At 44.7% G+C, this 18,542-nt stretch overlaps 2 protein-coding genes across 3 annotated transcripts; one reads left to right on the top strand and one right to left on the bottom strand.

Moving 5' to 3' along the window:
* Positions 1 to 404: 404 nt before the first annotated feature.
* RPL15 (ribosomal protein L15) lies at positions 405 to 4,844 on the bottom strand. The gene is made up of 4 exons (XM_079947452.1): positions 4,748 to 4,844; positions 2,766 to 2,947; positions 2,114 to 2,250; positions 405 to 759 (listed from the first exon to the last, which is right to left on the bottom strand). The coding sequence occupies exons 2-4, from the start codon at positions 2,935 to 2,937 to the stop codon at positions 454 to 456; spliced, it is 615 nt and encodes a 204-aa protein (XP_079803578.1). The 5' UTR covers positions 2,938 to 2,947; positions 4,748 to 4,844; the 3' UTR covers positions 405 to 453.
* Positions 4,845 to 4,861: 17 nt separating this feature from the next.
* On the top strand, positions 4,862 to 17,378 carry NKIRAS1 (NFKB inhibitor interacting Ras like 1). 2 transcript variants are annotated; one of them, XM_079947459.1, is made up of 6 exons: positions 4,862 to 5,005; positions 5,130 to 5,188; positions 6,981 to 7,113; positions 7,939 to 8,180; positions 14,947 to 15,224; positions 16,725 to 17,378. In XM_079947459.1, the coding sequence occupies exons 3-5, from the start codon at positions 7,020 to 7,022 to the stop codon at positions 15,184 to 15,186; spliced, it is 576 nt and encodes a 191-aa protein (XP_079803585.1). In that variant the 5' UTR covers positions 4,862 to 5,005; positions 5,130 to 5,188; positions 6,981 to 7,019; the 3' UTR covers positions 15,187 to 15,224; positions 16,725 to 17,378. The 2 variants fall into 2 exon arrangements, with proteins under 2 accessions (XP_079803585.1, XP_079803584.1); XM_079947458.1 differs by lacking the exon at positions 16,725 to 17,378 and having other exon boundaries at positions 14,947 to 15,309.
* The last annotated feature ends 1,164 nt before the right edge of the window (positions 17,379 to 18,542 follow it).

The following is an 18,542-nucleotide window of genomic DNA, read 5'->3' as shown; positions in this document are numbered from 1 at the left end:
TTAGTGTTAACTGTGGTGACTATTACTGATGAGAGAAGATAAAATGGTAGTTACCTTGCACACAACAGATAGTGGAATTAAACTTTTCCTCAGAAATTACTTTTACTGAAATTACTAGCAGTCAGTAATGTTCATTAATCTCAGTTATGCCGAGTAGGTCTAAAGTTGAACATATGCATGTTAAGTTATACAAACCTTTCTGGGAATTTTTGGATGAGAATATACTGCAATTTTTTTTTGGTCATCAAAAAGCTTTCAACTTCACCAGAACTTTTATAACCCTGTTATTTGAGTGACAACTGTAATGGAAGAGATACTGGATATGTTGCTAGATTCTTAATTCTTTTAAAAGGAGCTGATGTGGGGTACACCCAGTGCCCAATGAAAACACAAGACAGTGGAAATGTGAACTCTGGCTGATTTATTATAACGAGAAAATTATATGCAAAAGAATCAGCGGTAACGGTGAAGCTGCAAGGTGTTGCGTCGCCTCCAAGCAGCGCGACGTGAGCCACCGATTGTGTGATGGAATTTGTGGCCCTTGCCGAGGCCACGGCTTTTCCTGCCAGCGGAGGTCAGCCCCCGCATCTCTCTGTGTTTGTGAACTGCCTTGGTGATCCATTGGGTGTCTGGGTTGCGCCTGACAGCCTTGTGGAAAGGATCAATCAGAATGACTTCAAAGAACTTGTAGGTGGAATCTTCACCCACCCAGTAAGAGTTCAGTACTCTCAGGGCTCCACAATGGCGGCCAGCACGCTCCTAGCAGGGGAAAAACAACCTCACGTAAGCACATAAAAGGGAGGAATTGGGGATTGTGAATATTACAGGCATCAGGAAAACAAGGTGACAAGTTTCATACAAAGGAACCAAACATTCAGCCATGACGTTTCAGAATTACAGTGACAAAGACTTCTCCATAGAGAAACTCTTTCCTTACAGGGATGGCTAGCTCAGCTGGTTAGAGCGTTGTGCTGATAATGCCAAGGCTGCAGGTTCAACCCCAGTAAGGGACAGCTGCATATTCCTGCATTGCACAGGGTTTGACTAAATGATCCTCAGGACTCCTTCCAACTCTACCATTCTATGAACAACTATTTTATCTTTCAAATTGGCCTGTGGAGGAAAATTGATTTGTTAGCGCTACCACAATAGAACATACCATGGCAATCTACTTCATTACAGAGATGCTATATGGCCAAGAAATGGGGAAAGCAAATACTGTATGGCACAACTAAACTCACCTAGCTGCCATACCTGATGTTATCCTACTTCTTAAAAATACTTCCCTGTGCTATATTTCCCAAAATACTATACAGTAGTACCCTGGTTCCCAAACGGCTTAGTTGTTGAACATATTGGCTCCTGAACAACGCAAGCCCGGAAGTAAGTGTTCCGGTTTGTGAACTTTCTTTGGAAGCTGAACATCTGACACAGCTTCCGCTTGAGTGCAGGAAACTCCTGCAGCCAACCAGAAGCCGCACCTTGGTTTTCAAACAGTTCCAGTAGTCAAACGGACTCCCGGAATGGATTAAGGTTGAGAACCAAGGTACCACTGTACTGTACCTCTACCCCTGTAGAGGGTGGCTATCTGAATAACAAGTAATGTAACAAGATAATGACAGTAACTAAAAATCTGACCACCAAGGACATTCAATTTGACTGCAAAAAAGGGTAATCACTTTAATCTGTTACATAGTTTTATGCACTGGCTCTTTCACTGATTTCTGTACATATCTAATTTCAGTTTACAACAAAGACAGTTCTTTGTCTCTATAGAGAGGATGGCTACAGCATCTTGCAAACCAAAATACTTCCATATGCCACCTAGAAACTAGAATTCCAAAATGACAACTTGACACTGAAAAAACTGCTCTGTGGGAAATAATTATTCGTTAACCATTCTGCCTTATTCTCACAATAAATGCTGCTTAACATGCTACTCCATCACAGTTTACCAACTCAACAATATTAAAAGCTGATTCATAGACATCAAATACTCTTCTAATTTGGCATGAGTTAAAGGAGATAAACCAATGCGACACAGATTTGATCAAGCTTCAGTGGGACCAGGGGGCAATACAAAAGACTGATGCAGATCACAAGCAATACCCACCTCTGCTACAGACTGCAGACTCCGGGCAAATTTCAGCTGGTTGACACCATGATGCACTGGTTTACCATAAGTAGCACCCTTAGGGACTGGACGTTTACGACCACCACGGCGAACACGAATGCGGTAGATGACGTAACCTAAGACACAACAGGATAATGTGTTAAAGCAGTGAACAAATCTGCAGTTTTACAAGAGAAATTTTATTTAGCATTTGCGTTTTACATTCTAGCAATATTTTTGAATTTGCTAATGATGCCACAAATACTCTACTTCAGTTACTGGACAACCCCGTGTTTTTTTTAATCTATTTTTGTTCATCTGAGATTGCACGAAGCATGAAAAATGATGGGAATTGTGTTTCAGCTGTGTGAATGCAAGTACAGTGGCAAGATTTTTCAGTCTCAAGATAGTCTTAGGCAAAGTTTCCATTCTAACATCCTGACTTATCATGGATGCTCTTGTAGCTTGGGATAGTTGCCTATATGCTTGCATGGAAGGTAAGCAAGATTACTTTTCTCTTATCACGTTACAATTATAATAAGTAGTAGGAATTATCGCACATAGCTATCTTTGCTCAATACTACCAGTCTTAGTGCATAACCAAGTGACTAGAGCAAGTTCACATTTGCTACATGCTTTAGGTTGCAGTTACCTTGCTTAGCTTTATATCCCAGCCTGCGAGCTTTATCTGGCCTGGTGGGACGGGGAGCTCGGTGCAGGGCAGACAACTGGCGATACTGCCAGCAGCGGACACGCAAGAGGAAGCGCATCACGTCTGACTGTTTCTTCCTCCATAGTTCTTGGATGTATTTGTAGGCACCCATTCTGGCTTAGCTGCAAAAAAGTGATACGTTTAAATCACACTGTGTTTCATTGCTCTCAGAAAACAAAAAAGCACCTGTTTTCCATTCTCTAGTAATAAAAGTGGTCCATAACAAAATACATTTTGTTCATAAACCTCTCAAAAACCAACTTTGTCCGCTCTGAGCTACTGATCTATACTGTGCTTGATTTCATTAATATGTCATTAACATTTAAATAGTATGTATGAGATACATAGCAGCAAAGGAAGCTGCTTTTTACTTTGTCAGACTATTAACCTATCATTTGTTTATGTGAGGGATCCAGATCTTCTGGCATTCTGGACTACAACTTTTCATTATTCCTGACCACTGTCTATGACGGGGGCTGATGAAAGTTGCTAATATAATTAACATCTGGAAAGCACAGCTTCTCTATCCCTGGTTTACAGAGACTGGCAGCAGTTCTTCAGGGTTTCAGACTAGAATGTTTCCCACTGCTGCTGGAATTGCCAGGATCATAACTTGGAACTTTTTGCACGCAAAGCCTGTGATCTACCACTGACCTGCAACTGATCTATGGCATGACAGCCCACAACAACTAAGGATTTGCATGATTTTCCAGCCTGGTGAAGCCCCTTGCAATAACTTCAGCAAATGCAAGCTCCTGTAGCATCCAGGGGCTGTACCTTATTCCCTCAATCCAGAAAGAACAGTCACTCAACAGCTCAGTCGGTAGAGCATGAGGCTCAATCTCAACGCTGTGGGCTCAAGCTCTACATCAGGCAAGATTCCTGCGCTGCAGGGGGTTGGGCTAGATGACCCTTGTGGTCCCTTCCAGCTCTACATGATCCCAATTCTTTTTATAGAACTCCTTTAACCAATTACCCATTCAGAACACACACACACAGGCTTTCATTCATTCATTTACTGAATTTATATACCGCCCTATACCTGGAGCTCTCAAGGCGGTTCACAAAAAAGATCACAATATATAGAATCAAAATAAAAACAATAATCCAATAACACCCCCCACCCGCAAAAAACAGCCACATTTTAAAGGGTATAGGATGTTGATCAGGTCAACCAAAGGCCTGGTTAAAAAGGGCCATTTTTGCCTGGCGCCTAAAGGTGAATAACTTGTAACTTCAAAGAGTTCTCACTTGTTTTAAGTCGCGTGGGCACAACAATAAGCTACCCGAAACCATAGCAGGACATTTATTATTTACTTGCTTCACACAATGCATGCCCCACTTTTGCAGAAGCAAAAACCTGGAAGCAATTACTTGCCCAGCCATCTTAAAAGAGAAGGATGTGAAATACATAAATAAACCATCTGATGTAGCTGGCAGCGGCTCCCACCATCACCTGCTACCTAACCCCATTTATTGGTTGGTGTCAGGGCTGGAACCCGCGGCCGTCTACACGTAAAGCATGTAAGCAATGGTCCCTCCTCGGAGGTTTACTCAGGAGCAAGCAGCGCCCGAGCTCCAGCCTTTTAGGCCTCACGAGCTTATTCCTGCATTCCAGGGGGCTGGACTAGATGCCCCTCGGGGTCCCTTCCAACTCTATGATTCTCTCCGCCTTCCCCCTCGGCCTCTGCAAGCTCCGTCTGGCGTACCCGTCTCGGTCTGTAGGCCCAGGCCACGCCGCCTTCCCAACCGAAGCCGGCGGAATTACGCCTCCCCGGCCTCCCTTCGCCCAGAGACCCCGACCCGCCTCTCCCCCCAGCTACCGACCGTGGGGCGGCGCCCCGAGCGGACCCCCGCAGGCCTCCCCGAATTAGGATGCCGACGGATTAACCTACGGGCGGCCTCCAGCTCGTCAACCTTACCTAGCGGCGCCCGGAGCCGGAAAGGAAGAGGCCTGCTTTCCCACAAGGCTTTGCGGCAACGCCGTGACGTCCAAGAGGAAGGAGGAGGGGGGAAAGGGCTGCGTTCAGGTTCCTGCTGGGAAATGTAGTTCAAGAGGCCACGTGCCTTGGCAGGCTTGGAAGAAAACGCCGGAGGGATCGCGGCCCCGCCTGCTCGTTCCGCAGATTCCGAAATTCTTGCTAGGAGCAGTGTCTACCTTAGAATTCCCGGAAAGTCATGTAATTTCCCCTAGAACACTTCTCCTTAAATGCAAACAATACAGAGATAATGCTTTGAGCAGTGCGCTCTGGACACGCTCAGAGGAACTCTCACCTCTACTTTTTTCTTTTTCTTTTTTTGCAGCTTCCAGGGTTGAGACTTGGCATTGAAAAAAGGGGTCGTGTCTGCCTTCTTAGTTCAAGGTGAACTCGAAATTCATCCCGGGTTGAATCGTTTTTTGCTTTTGTTTTATTTGTGAAATAATTTTTATAAGAGTAATTCACAATAGTCAGTTATAATTTTTTTGTGGCTTCCCACGTGCTGTACTTCAAGGTCTGATTCCCTTTAATTCTGCCTCCAGACTATTGTTCAAACCAAATACAATTCATTCTTGATAAAATCCCATATACCACAGCTAGTCTTATGTTTGTGTTTCAATGAATCTCTTTGAAATACGGGCGGCAACACCCCGTTTTGCCCTCTTGCACGTTGGTTGCACATCAGTTGTACACATGCAAAATAGTCACGGCCTTTAGTCTTTTAATAGTCTGTTATTGTCCAATACCTGATAGTCCTTGCAACAGACGTAATCCATTTGACGCCACTAAAAGGTAAAGGTAAAGGTACCCCTGCCCGTACGGGCCAGTCTTGACAGACTCTGGGGTTGTGCGCCCATCTCACTTAAGAGGCCAGGGGCCAGCGCTGTCCGGAGACACTTCCGGGTCACGTGGCCAGCGTGACATCGCTGCTCTGGCGAGCCAGAGCCGCACACGGAAACGCCGTTTACCTTCCCGCTGGTAAGCGGTCCCTATTTATCTACTTGCACCCGGAGGTGCTTTCGAACTGCTAGGTTGGCAGGCGCTGGGACCGAGCAGCGGGAGCGCACCCCGCCGCAGGGATTCAAACCGCCGACCTTTCGATCGGCAAGCCCTAGGCGCTGAGGCTTTAACCCACAGCCCCACCTGCGTCCCACTATCGCATCCTTAATCTGGGGTCTGTGCATATGCAACCCCTTAGAAACAGAAGGGACCCCTATTCCTTTGGGTAAGTGCCATAGTTAAGTGTTAGCACACATGCTTGGCATGTAGAATCCCTGGCATTCCTAAACAGGGCTGGGAAAGACCCATGTCCGAAACTGCTGTCATTCGCTGGCCTGGTTTGCATGTCCCAGTGAGCTGGAACATGGATTACTGTGACTGCAGCTGCATTGCTCCTCATGGGCTTTTGAGATCAGCAGCATCTGAACCTGGGATTGTACCATATTGGCTCGAATATAAACCACACCCGCAAATAAGCCGTACCTTTAAAATTGAAAGGGGGGGGGGAGACAATACCCGAATATAAGCCGCTCCCTTAAAATTGAAGAGAAAAAGAAAAAAGTCCATTAAATTCAGCGACTAAAATAGTGGTTTTATTTTACCATATGCCAAGCCAATTCAAGCCAATTCAAGCCTTGCAAGCCCTCAAAAGTCACCGTACAATCGCTAAAATCGCTTTTCAATTGCTACAATTCCGCCCGTAAATCGTAGCACCGTAAATGCAAATTAAAAAATCAATACTGCACTGTAAAGTAAGGGGAAAGCGACGAATGACATTAGAATTAATTGCACAACAGTCTCGAGCTTGCAAATAGGCATGAAAACATTATTTTGTTCCATTTTCCGTATGTCTGCTTCAGCAGCGATATCGCAAAAGCCAATTTTTGTAAGGTCGCGAATTTAAGCCACACTTTAACTTTTCACAGTCAGAATTTGGAGGGAAAAAAGTGTGGCTTATATTTGGGCCAATACAGTAGTAAAGCTCTCTCTTCCTTAGCCATGACCTGTTGGACATACCTTGGCTAAGGTAGGAGAGACATTGGCTGAAACTGCTGGACTGACCTGGCAAGCCCTGTGACCTCCTCTTCGTGTGTGTGAATGCAGCCATGCTCCAATGCTGGCTTCTTGCTGGATGGTAATTTGTAAATGCCGTTGACCTTTTGTGGTGCTTGGACAGGATTGCTCCCCGGGCCCAGTCTCCACAGCCTGAAAGAAGATGGGGAAGGGCTACAAAGTGCTGGTTTGCGGAATGGCCTCGGTGGGGAAGACCGCCATTCTGGAGCAGGTCCTCTATGGCAAGCACGATGTGGGTAAGAGATGCACGTGGTTCCCCTTCTGCCCTTCCAGAGACGCTTACAGTTGCCTGCCTTTCTTATTTAACAAATAATCCGAAACCATAATCATGGCACGGCTGGGATGGCGCCGGTAAAGTGGTTCTCAACGTTGCTTGTTGATGACGAGTAGCAAACTTGTTGCTTGTCAAAATGTGTGCCAGTCACAGAAGTGTGTGCCAGCCAGTGTACAGTGGTACCTCGGGTTACATACGCTTTAGGTTACAGACGCTTCAGGTTACAGACTCCGCTAACCCAGAAATAGTACCTCTGGTTAAGAACTTTGCTTCAGGATGAGAACAGAAATCGTGCAGCAGCGGCAGCCGGAGGCCCCATTAGCTAAAGTAGTGTCTTAGGTTAAGAACAGTTTCAGGTTAAGAACAGACCTCGGGAACGAATTAAGTACTTAACCCGAGGTACCACTGTATTTTCGATTCAACTTTGGGGCGGGGGAGAGAGTCACACCTTTTGCATTTAGTATCGTTAACATGAGTCTTGAGTAAGTGTGTACTTGTTTGGCCGTAAGCCACAACAGTATGAAGGTATTCATACCAAATACAAAACCGAATCAAAACAATTGCTTGTATAGATGCACCTTTTGCAAATTTGTCCACACCAGAGCTGATTACAAGGGGAAGCAAGCCATGATTTGATCAGTAGGAAACAAGGCGTCAAAACCACCATACAGTTACTAATCATTGAAACATATTTTTTCGGGGCGCAAGGGAAGCAGCTTTGGCGCGCAATATGTGTTTCTGAATGTGTTCGCTAAGAACTCTGTTTCTCCTTTTTTGAAAACAACAGGTGCAGAATGCAACGCGACAAGCGAAGATGTTTATGTGGCTTTGGCTGAAACGGACCGAGGAGTGAAAGAACAGTTGCGCCTGTACGACACCAGGGGGGTGCAAGAAGGAGAGGAGTTCCCCAAACATTATTTTTCCCTCGCAGACGGCTTTGTTCTCGTCTATGCCGTGAACAGCCTGGAATCCTTCGAAAGAGCTGACTGGCTCAAGAAGGAGATTGACAAGTGTAGAGACAAAAGAGAGGTAAAACACATACCCCGCCCCCCCCCCCCCCGATACCTTCAGTCGTGTCTGAGATAAGATCATGAGAACATGATGTACGAGGGAAAATGAGCTCATCACCTAAAAAGCCATGGTACCTCGGGTTATATACGCTTCAGGTTACAGATGCTTCAGGTTACAGACTCCGCTAACCCAGAAATAGTACCTCGGGTTAAGAACTTTACCTCAGGATGAGAACAGAAATTGCACAGTGGCAGCAGGAGGCCTCATTAGCTAAAGTGATACCTCAGGTTAATAACAGTTTCAGGTTAAGAGCAGACCTCCGGAACAAATTAAGTATGTAACCAGAGGTACCACTGTATTTATTTACCCGCAGATAATGCAATTTTACACGTGCCGGGGGTCAGTGTAGTTGTGTGCAGAGATGGGACAGGAGTAAAAGGCCTCTGCTATGAATAACCCCCTTGTAGGAAGCAGCAAAGGGGTCACTTGCTCTGCCGGTCAGTCTTTTAGTGTCTCTCCTTTCACATTAGATGTGTGTCTCCTTTGCAAAGAGTAACTGCCAAGTTAAAAGCAAGGTCTCGAAGTCACAAGGCTTAATGTGAGCTGCAGTGTTTGAAAAGAGTGGTTGTAAAAGGTTCTTAAAACCCGCCGTAACTATTTCCTTGTTAGTCTGTTGTATCGGAAACAACTGCAAGTCTTTTTGGCATCGTAAACAATCCATTTATTAAGGCATAAGCTTAATCCACTTTTTTGGGCTGCGACACTTGTAAACACACTAAGCAGTGAGGTCACAGGGAAATGAAATGCAGAAAGTACAGGCGGTGCTAATTGCATAATTAACAGAAGTCATTCACAAAACGTTGGCTGATAACAACCCTTTACGCCATCTTTCCTTGCAAAAGAAGAAGCGTTGCATAATGGTTAGAGCAGTGGTTCCCAAACTTTTTTTGGCCATGCCGCACCTAAGCATCTCTAAAATCCTGGTGCCCGCCCGCCCCGTGACTTAAAATTCTTCTTATTCAAAAAGTGAACTCCTGTTCACGTGGAGGAAGCCTAAAAGGCCATGAACTGTTAATAATTCATTCTCGAATTGCCCCCCTTAAAAATCAAATTGCGCCCCTGTGGGGCGTTCGCCCCACGTTGGGAATTACGGGGTTAAGAGTGTCGCAGGGGTGCCAACTTGAATAAAATATTGGGGGGGCAGGTAGGCCCCGTCCTGCATGACATGGCACGCACACACCATTTGAATGACAATGCCCATCTACTTTGGGGGGGCCCTGCCCCCTCAAATATTTTTTGGGGGGGGAGTTGGATCCCATGGAGTGTTGGTCTAGGACCTGGGAGAACAGGTTTCAAATTCCCTCTCAGCCACGAAGCTCACTGGGTGACCTTGGGTCAGTCACCCTCTCTTAGCCTAACCCACCTCCCAGGGTTTTTGTGAGGATTAAATGGGGAGGAGAATCACAGACATCGCCTTAAGCTCCTTGGAAGATAAAGATTGCCCTCTAAATGTCATAAATAAATAAAAACGGAATGGAAGTGCTTTTTGCCTTAATAGGATCTTCTGCCGTAATCTGTAAGGTTAGTCTGTAAGGTACTGAGGAAAGTGTCGGGATAAAAACCACAGTGGATGCTCGGGTTGCGAACGTGATCCGTGCGGGATGCACATTTGCAACCCGCAGCGTTCACAACGCGGGTTGCGATTCGGCACTTCTGCGCACGCGCGATTTAGCGCTTCTGCGCATGCACGGCCGCCGAAACCCGGAAGTAACCTGTTCCAGTACTTCCGGGTTTCGGTGGTCCATAACCCCAAAAAACGCAACCTCAAGTGGCTGTAACCTGAGGTATGACTGTATTATAACTGTAATGGATTTAATCAGGGGGTTTTTAAGGGGTTTCACTGCGGCTACTAAATCAGGGAAATGGCTTCATCAATGTTTGCTAATCAACTGCTGCAACTCAGCAAGCTGAACAATATCACCTACGCAGGACTCTGTGTATTTTCCTGCAATAAATTCTATATGTAAAGAGAGAGTGAATCCGTAATAGACCTCTTAACTAAGTGCCTGTAACAAAAAAAGGAAGGAAGGAAGCATTCATCTGGGGCCATTTAAAGCAAGTCAGTACAAGTCTGCAGTTATGTAATGTTTGGCTGTTGTCAGAGCAAAGTTCTTACGTAACTCAGGGCTTGCCGGTTGCATCGATTAAGGTTGCATTGGAAAGAGGCCTTTGCTACCTTTTCATGGACTCTTAATATAGCAGTCAGAGGCGTTGTTACTCAGTGTTCTCCTTTGATTGTGTATCCTGAGCTTTGTGTAAAGGAGGAAGTGGATTCCCAGCATTCCCCGAAAATGGGGCCTGCCCGCAGCGCAGCCAATCGCTTCCGTTTCATCACCGCAAATTTCGTAGCGTTCCTGACTTTGACCTACAGACCGCAAGACTCAGTGAGGTTAAAGGAAGGAGTGTAATCCTATTCTGTGAAGTAATCCTTCAGTGCTTACCTCAGTCTGGACCCGTGAGGGAGCAGAATGGACCACGTCGCATTTTCGAATGCTCCCCTGTGTCAAAGACTCAACAAAGTAAGGACGAGGGAACATTTTCTTCCCCCAAGTGCTAATTTCTATTAACAGGCAGCTTTTAAAAGGCAGAAATAACCCACTGAAGAAGAAGGGTTGAGCAATATGCAGAATTGGCAAAGTCAACAGCTAAAATAAGAGAACCTAATGAAGGAGGTTTTGTGGAAGAATGGAAATGCTTCTCGTATTATTTAAAAAATATTATAATATGATGAGCGATATTATAATATGATGAGCAAGGAGGATGTGAACTATGAGCAACAGAAGGGATTGAAAATTACCGTAGTTTTGTCAAGGTTTAAGCGATAGAAGACAGCTGAGGGAGAGAAACAGAAACAGCATAGAAAAGGGGGTGGGAAGTCGGGGAGGGGGAGTTTTTATTATGTATTGAAATGTATCTGTGAAATTTTGGAAAACTTAATAAAAAAAAACTTCAGAAAAATAGATATAAAATATAATATATATATATATACCGTATTTTTCGCCGCATAGGACGCACTTTCCCCCCTCCAAAAATGAAGGGGAAATCTGGGTGCGTCCTATGGGGCGAATGCAGGCTTTCGCTGAAGCTTGAGCGCCCCGCGCGCCGGGCAGACATCTGCAGCGTGGGGAGCCCTGCAGGAGTTCCCCACAGGGTTCCCCACGCTGCGGATAGCAGCCTGCCGCCCGGCGGATAGGGCACCCTGAAGCAGAGCGCCCCGCACACTGGGCAGACATCCGCAGTGTGGGGAGCCCTGCAAGAGTTCCCCGCAGGGCTCCCCACGCTGCGGATAGCAGCCTGCCGCCTGAGGCAGACATCGGCCAGCCCCACAAGCTCAGGGAGGCGCAGCGCCGTTCCTCGACCTGGTTTGGTTTCCCCGACCTGCTTTTGGGGGGGAAATAAAGGAAAAAAAATTTTCCTTTATTTCCCCCCCAAAAAAAACTAGGTGCGTCCTATGGGACGGAGCGTCCTATGGGACGAAAAATACATACATACATACACACACACACACACACACACACACACACACACATATATATATATATATATATATATATATATATAAATAAAAATATATAAAGCAACAACAGCATGGCAGAGCGTTCAAAAGTTGTGTGCTCCACTTGTAAGCCAAAGTAGTACAGTCCATTTTAACACCTGCCCAATTGTGCTGCATGTGTAGGGCCAAAACAAAAGACTTTGATTTAAAATAAAATATGAGAATTGGGAGGGACAGGGTGCCTTAGGTATATGAGGGTCCCATGGTGTCCCTGAGGAACCCCAGGCATCCATATTGACTTGAGTCAGAAAAAACAATACAGCACAAGACCAGCTGTTTGAAAGGGGTTAAATTTAACCCCCATTTTTTCTCCTCCAAACAGCTGATTGGTGGTATTGCGGATTCTCTCACCAGGGCTGTCTTAAGGGCAGCCCCTCAATGTGCCCAGATATGTTGCTGGACCAGGGTGAGTCATTACAACCAGCTATTAATAAGTCATAAAAGTGAAACAGGTTGTTATTAACAGCACAGTAACTGCTTTGTTTACTACAAAGTTTCTTTCCTAATCCAATTATATAATCGGTTGTCATAGCAAGTGCTATTTAGGATACGGCTTCCTAATTTGACTACACACACGTTGCATCAAAGAACCTGGAAACACAGGCTGCCTCTCCTGTGAGCAAGCAATCGACTGAGTCACTTTGCTGCACAGAAAGATCCCTTGTGATTCCTCTCCTCCGTTTCGTTTTAACTGTAAGGCAGAATAGATTTTTCTCTCTCTGTCTCTCTTTTAATGTTAGCGGTTTGAAAGTAGTATTTGCATTCCCATGGGGTTTGTAGTTCGACACAACAAAGGACGGAACGAGTCGTGAATACCCTTTCATCTGTGGTTGTAATTCAGTGCATCTCAAAATCAAAACCGTAAATCAAAACAGTTCAAATATTGTTAAGACAGCTGACATTCAGCACTGTCTCTGTTGCTCACTTTTGGAAGAGAGAACAGGTTGTTTGAATAGTGCCATATATTCTACTTTCTGATTCCTTAGATGCAAATTCAAGAACAGTAGGGATTTGATAAAATAACCAGGAGCAAAGGAATAATCTTTAAAACCCACAAGAGAAGCAAATAGTGAAAAGTGAACGGCTACTCTCTTACCCTGGTCATTCTGAAGTTTTCCCCAAATCCTGCCTTGTCTCAGCGCCTTTAGACAAAATTGCTTTTTATATGCAAAAGCAACCATGGTTGCTAGAAACTTGCTACTAATTTATTTCAATAATTTATAATTAGAGAATTATAATTAGCGACATTAGAGAATTTTATTTCAATAATTTATATGCCGCTTACTTATAATTAGAGTGGTGTATAATAAGAAACTTGATCCAATGTAAATAAAAATAATTTAATATTATAAAATAAAAATTCAGTTAAAATGTCTGCTGGCATTAAAAAGGGTCTTTGTAAGTTATATAACCCCCTTTTCGATCCCTCAGATTTGCACAAAACCAGAAAAGTGGACAATCAATCCCTCTTCACAGGGAATGCTGGGAATTTTAACCCATAATTCTTTGGAGGAAACTATGACTGTTTAAAGTGGAATCCTAGCACTCTAAATGTTGTTTCAGTGTTGCCTTGTTAGAACTCAGTGGGGAGAAGGCTGGGGACAAGGGTAGAATTACTCATCTCTGGTGCCACCTACTGTTGACCTCCCTGCCTTCTGCCTTACTAATCCCAGTGGGCACCAGCCATGACTGTAATAAGGCAAATAGGGAAAAGGGAAGGCAGTTTATAAGAAGCCAAAGTACATCAGTACCGTAAAGGAAAGAACTAAGGGAAGGAAGATCCAAAAGGAAAGAAAACTGGCAGCAGAACTGAAGAGAGAAGCAGAGAACGAAGCAAAGCTGAGAACTGGAGTAATCCCTTTTGAAAGAAAAGGAGAATAACTAACTTTGCAGTTAAGACTGGCAAGATCTAAAAGGACGATGTGGGTTGAAAACCAGCCGGGAACAACCTTAATCACAACTTGCTTCAAAACCAGCCCAGCCACAATGCAGCCAGTGCTGCCATCGTACTTTGGGGCAGATGTCAGAGACTTACTCAGCAAAATGAGCAGGCGGGGCCCCAAGACGCAACAGGGCTGTCTTATCGCAGGCTGAGTAATACACCTCGTCATCTTACAAGGAGGTGGGGAAAAACATTCAGTCTTAGAGTCTTATGTAACTGCCGAGCTGAACACACCCAAAGCCTTTGGCATGCCTGTGTTTGGGTTTGCTGTTTGGTGTGGCCTGCCTGAATAATCTCGAAGCTCATAGCAACACCCCTATGTCATGTTTTGTAGGAAAGAAGAGCTGTATTTAAGTACTATAATTTAATATGCTCACCTGCAGGTTTCCTGGCCGCTATTTGTTTCTGGGCTTGCAGCCGCTTGTATTTTTCAATACACCATAACATACCAAGGATACTTTTGCACAGGCAATCTTAGTCACTGGGCTTTAGAAATTGGGAGCAATTCCTTGCTTCGCTGACATTTTGGGATCCTCTAGAAACCTAATACCATCTTAGTAGCGTCTGACTTTTTCTTTTAAGCAACAGATTACATGGATTGATACATGGCAGGAGTAGCCAATTTGGTGCCCAGCAGATGTTGTTGAATTGCAATACCCATGATCCCTGACCATTGCCAACAACATCAAGTGTTGTTGGACTACAATACCCATGATCCTTGACCATTGCCAACAACATCAAGTGTTGTTGGAATACAATACCCATGTTCCCTGACCATTGCCAACAACATCAAGTGTTGTTGGACTGCAATACCCATGATCCTTGACCATTGCCAACATCATCAAGTGTTGTCAGACTACAACACCCATGATGCCTGACCATTGCCAACAAGGTGTTGCTAGGCTACAGTAACCATCGTCCTTGAACATTGCGAACAGCATCGGTTCTAACTTGCAGAGCAGTGGACAGGGGTGATGGGATTTGTAGACCAACAAGATCTGGAGGGCACTATATAGCTCACCCGTGCTATACAGATTCCATCAAAGGCAGCACCTTAGAATTAAAATGCAATCTGACCCATTGGTCCATTGAACTAAATATTGCCTCCTCAGAATGACAGAAGGTCTCATGGGAGAGAGAGCAGCTTTCTGCTCCTTGACCGAACCGGATGCCAAGCCTGTGCTTTGCCATTTCTGACGGATTGCTTCCTTCCTTCCTTTTTTCAGGGCTCTATTGTTGTCTTAGGCAACAAAGCTGACCTGGTGGAGGAAAGACAAGTCGAGGCGGCCGTGGCTCAACAGTGGGCCAAACTCGAGAAGGTGAAGCTGTGGGAAGTCACGGTGACCGACGGAAGGACGCTGGTCGAGCCCTTTGCCGTGCTGGCGAGCAAACTCTCTCAGGCCCAGAACAAGTCGGCTTTTCCTTTGCCCGGGCGGAAGCCCAAAGGCAATAACGACGACGGCTGAAGGCCATTTCAACCAGGGAGGAGTGTCTCGAGTTGTCGGTCTGTGCTATACCCTGTTCCTTTTGTGCTTCCTCAAGTGCGCGCAGAGTTTGACCCTGCAGTTAGTAAACTTGTGTATGCAGTTTTTCCGCTGTCGTTTCTAAAGGGGATGAATAGCCCTTAAAAAAAAAAAAAAAGATGTACACAAACAAGCTATAGAAATACTTGCATACCTGCCCAGAATGAAAGGGTGTTCAGGATGGAGGAAGAGGGACTGAGAGAACCCGATGAATTCTTTCAAACTTTGCCCACTGGTGTGGACAGCAAGCCATAAAACACTGTGAATGAAAAAGATGGGGAGGGTGTGGATACTCGCCCGTCAATTGCACACCTAGAAAAATCTGGTAAGAGCGAGCCATTTACAAACGCTCCATTCTCACACCCCCTCGCATCCTGTGTATACTAATAGTGAATTCATACTTTGATTCTGCATATTTTTGTGGCCAAAATCTGTGCACGAGATGGAGGCATCAGAAGCCTTGGGAGAACCCCAAAATTTGCAAAAGTGGAGGGGGGGCCATTTGGGGGGGGGAATTAGGGGTGTGAGAAGGTTTAGCGGGCATGAAATGCTGTCTGCTATATTGGGTTGAGAGGCAGAAAATGGGAGGAGATGGAATGGAGAAAAGGGCATGGCCAGCTGAAATGCTAATCAGGAGTATTTAACGCTGCGACTTTTTGTTGCAGATCCAACTTGTTTGTTTTATAATGCACATCATGGAGTAATGGGACCAGATTTTCACAAGGGAGATTCAAGCCCACATAAAAAGCAGTCAGGGTTTGGCTTAAGTACTTAAGCAAGCAGTTGCTCTCCGGTAGGGCAGAGTAGGTGAGAAAAAGAGCCACTCTTTAATAATAAGTCATTTATAAAGGGTTCATTTATTAGCCACTCTTCAGCATAAGATTCCCAGGGGAGCGAATAGTTTTAAGTAGTAGCAGGTACAATAGAAGTCCATATAAAACATTAAAAGAGAGAAAAAAAGCAGCAGCCATAAAATCTATTGGATCCAGAAAAAACAAGCGTTAAAAACAGTTAATAAAGCATGCTGGAATACCTGAGCAAAATATGGAAAGGGCATAAAAGATGAGCTGGTTTGGAAGAGATACTCCTTTCTGCAATCACAAGAGGCCTTTTCCCAGTCACCACCCTCCTGACTTCAGATGATTCCTCCAATGAAGAATGAAGCATTTGCACAGGTCTCTCAAATAAGGTCCCAAGCAATTACTTTCTAAGTAATGCCCATCACTTTCTTTTGTGCCCAGATGATGCAAGCACCAGGTAAAGTATGTCCCAATTAGCAACCTAGCATTTTGTCCTAACTGGAGTTTCCAGGAAATCTTCAATGACAGTCCTAAGTACCATGTATTGCAGTAGTCCAGCCAAGACGCCAACGTGTGCCTAAGCTGTCTAGGAGACATCACAGAGGGTGTGCCAGTCCTCAACAACAAATAGAAGGCAGCTTAGAAGTGTCCTGTAAAATAACTTTCTTTTTGTGTTTTCAGAATCTAGTAAAGCCTCCTTTGCTGATATTCCAGGATTGTTGATTTAGTCTTCTCATTTCTTGGAACACCCTTTCAAAATGCAACATCTCAGTGTGCTTTGGTTCTTCTTCCTGTGAATTTACCTCGAGTAGCCCAAGAGGGAGAAGATTTCAAAATTATAAACTAATTAAAATATATGCCAGTTTATTTTTTTTAAAAGTGTCTTTCCTTGTTCAAGCGGTCATAAAAAATCTTTACTATGTACCTAGTGAGTGTGACTGGAAAAGAATATCATCGCTTACAGATTGAATTGGTTGCCATATTCTGGGAGTGACCAAATTCTTGGTGTATTCCGCTAGAAACTTGCAAGGTTGTCTGTTGCAGATGAGTACTACAGTTCCACCTCCTCCAGATCCTGTTAGCAGTTTTTCTAACAATACCAAGCCTTGAGTTGTGATCTACTTTGCTTCCCCTTTTATTCTGTTAAGCTTTAAAGAAATCCCCTCTATTTGAAAGTGGTCCTTATTTAGGTATGTGTTGTCCCCACCTGCTTAACAGTTTCATTCAATGCATTGTACCAAATTCCTTTTGTTCCATTCTCCATGTTCCAATAGTGTTGCAGATGATGATTTATTTGTTCCGAGTGGAAAAAACCAGGATTGGAGTTTGAATCTATCTATCTATCTATCTATCTATCTATCTATCTATCTATCTATCCTGTCTGTCTGTCATCTGTCCATTCATCTATCATCTATCTGTTTGTCTATCTATCTGTCTATCTATCTATCATCTCAGTTTTGCATTCCACATTTTCAATGATCCCACATCTCAATATCTAAAAAAAAAAAAGGTCGCCTCAAGTGACGTTTGTACTACATAATGGAATTCTCAAAGCATGAGACACAAGCTGTTAGCATAAAAAGTCAGATTCCAGTATGTTGGAACTTAGGCAAATCCTATATGCACAACTGTGCTACTTCACCCATGTCACATAGGTGTATATACCCTCCACTCAGCCTCGAGAACCAGTGGCACCCCTCTTTTTCCTCCTTGCCAAATTGTTCTGCTCCACCGGAAGAGCAGAACATAACACAGGCGGCTTTGGATATGTGTTGAATTTGCAGCAAAGCAGTGACACTGTCCTATATATGGAATGTTGACCAATTCATACTGTGGGCCAATTCATAGAATCGTGGAATTGTAGAGCTGGAAGGGACTCGTGAGGATCAGCTAGTCCAACCCCCCGGCAACGCAGTTTTCCCTTATGGGGATTGAACTTGCAACCTTGGCATTATCAGTACCATGCTCTAACCAACTGAGAAGTCCAGTAACTTATACTTCCAGATCAGCGAACAAGTGCTGAAATCTCCACTCCTAATTGTCTGAATTGGCTCTCAGGCTCAAAGAAGGTTCTGATATATTCTGCTCTTCCGTTTGCTGCTCTCCTTACAGTTCTCGCCCTTGGTGAAAATGCATGTATGAAGTGGGAAAGAGCCACGTAAGTAAGGAAGGTGCAGCATACTCCTATTGCTTCCTAACAAGTTGTCTACTGTCTGCTTCCTTAAAGGTAAAGGGACCCCTGACCATTAGGTCCAGTCGTGACCGACTCTGGGGTTGCGGCGCTCATCTCGCTTTACTGGCCGAGGGAGCCGGTGTACAGCTTCCGGGTCATGTTGCCAGCATGACTAAGCCACTTCTGGAGAACCAGAGCAGCGCACGGAAACGCCGTTTACCTTCCTGCCAGAGCGGTACCTATTTATCTACTTGCACTTTGACGTGCTTTCAAACTGCTAGGTTGGCAGGAGCAGGGACCGAGCAACGGGAGCTCACCCTGTCGTG

The sequence above is a fragment of the Podarcis cretensis genome (genome assembly GCF_951804945.1).
Source record: "Podarcis cretensis genome assembly, chromosome: 12".
In the NCBI taxonomy this organism is placed as follows: domain Eukaryota; kingdom Metazoa; phylum Chordata; class Lepidosauria; order Squamata; family Lacertidae; genus Podarcis; species Podarcis cretensis.
This window is presented reverse-complemented; position numbering and strand designations above follow the sequence as displayed.

What these genes read in the sequence shown, in the direction of transcription:
- NKIRAS1 (XM_079947459.1), top strand. Translation starts at nt 7,020, where the DNA reads ATGGGGAAGGGCTACAAAGTGCTGGTTTGCGGAATGGCCTCGGTGGGG. An exon ending in CTATGGCAAGCACGATGTGG is followed by an intron (nt 7,114 to 7,938) that starts GTAAGAGATGCA and finishes TGAAAACAACAG; the next exon opens with GTGCAGAATGCAACGCGACA. An exon ending in AGTGTAGAGACAAAAGAGAG is followed by an intron (nt 8,181 to 14,946) that starts GTAAAACACATA and finishes TCCTTTTTTCAG; the next exon opens with GGCTCTATTGTTGTCTTAGG.
- RPL15 (XM_079947452.1), bottom strand. Translation starts at nt 2,937, where the DNA reads ATGGGTGCCTACAAATACATCCAAGAACTATGGAGGAAGAAACAGTCA. An exon ending in GGGATATAAAGCTAAGCAAG is followed by an intron (nt 2,251 to 2,765) that starts GTAACTGCAACC and finishes GTTGTGTCTTAG; the next exon opens with GTTACGTCATCTACCGCATT. An exon ending in GTCTGCAGTCTGTAGCAGAG is followed by an intron (nt 760 to 2,113) that starts GTGGGTATTGCT and finishes TTCCCCTGCTAG; the next exon opens with GAGCGTGCTGGCCGCCATTG.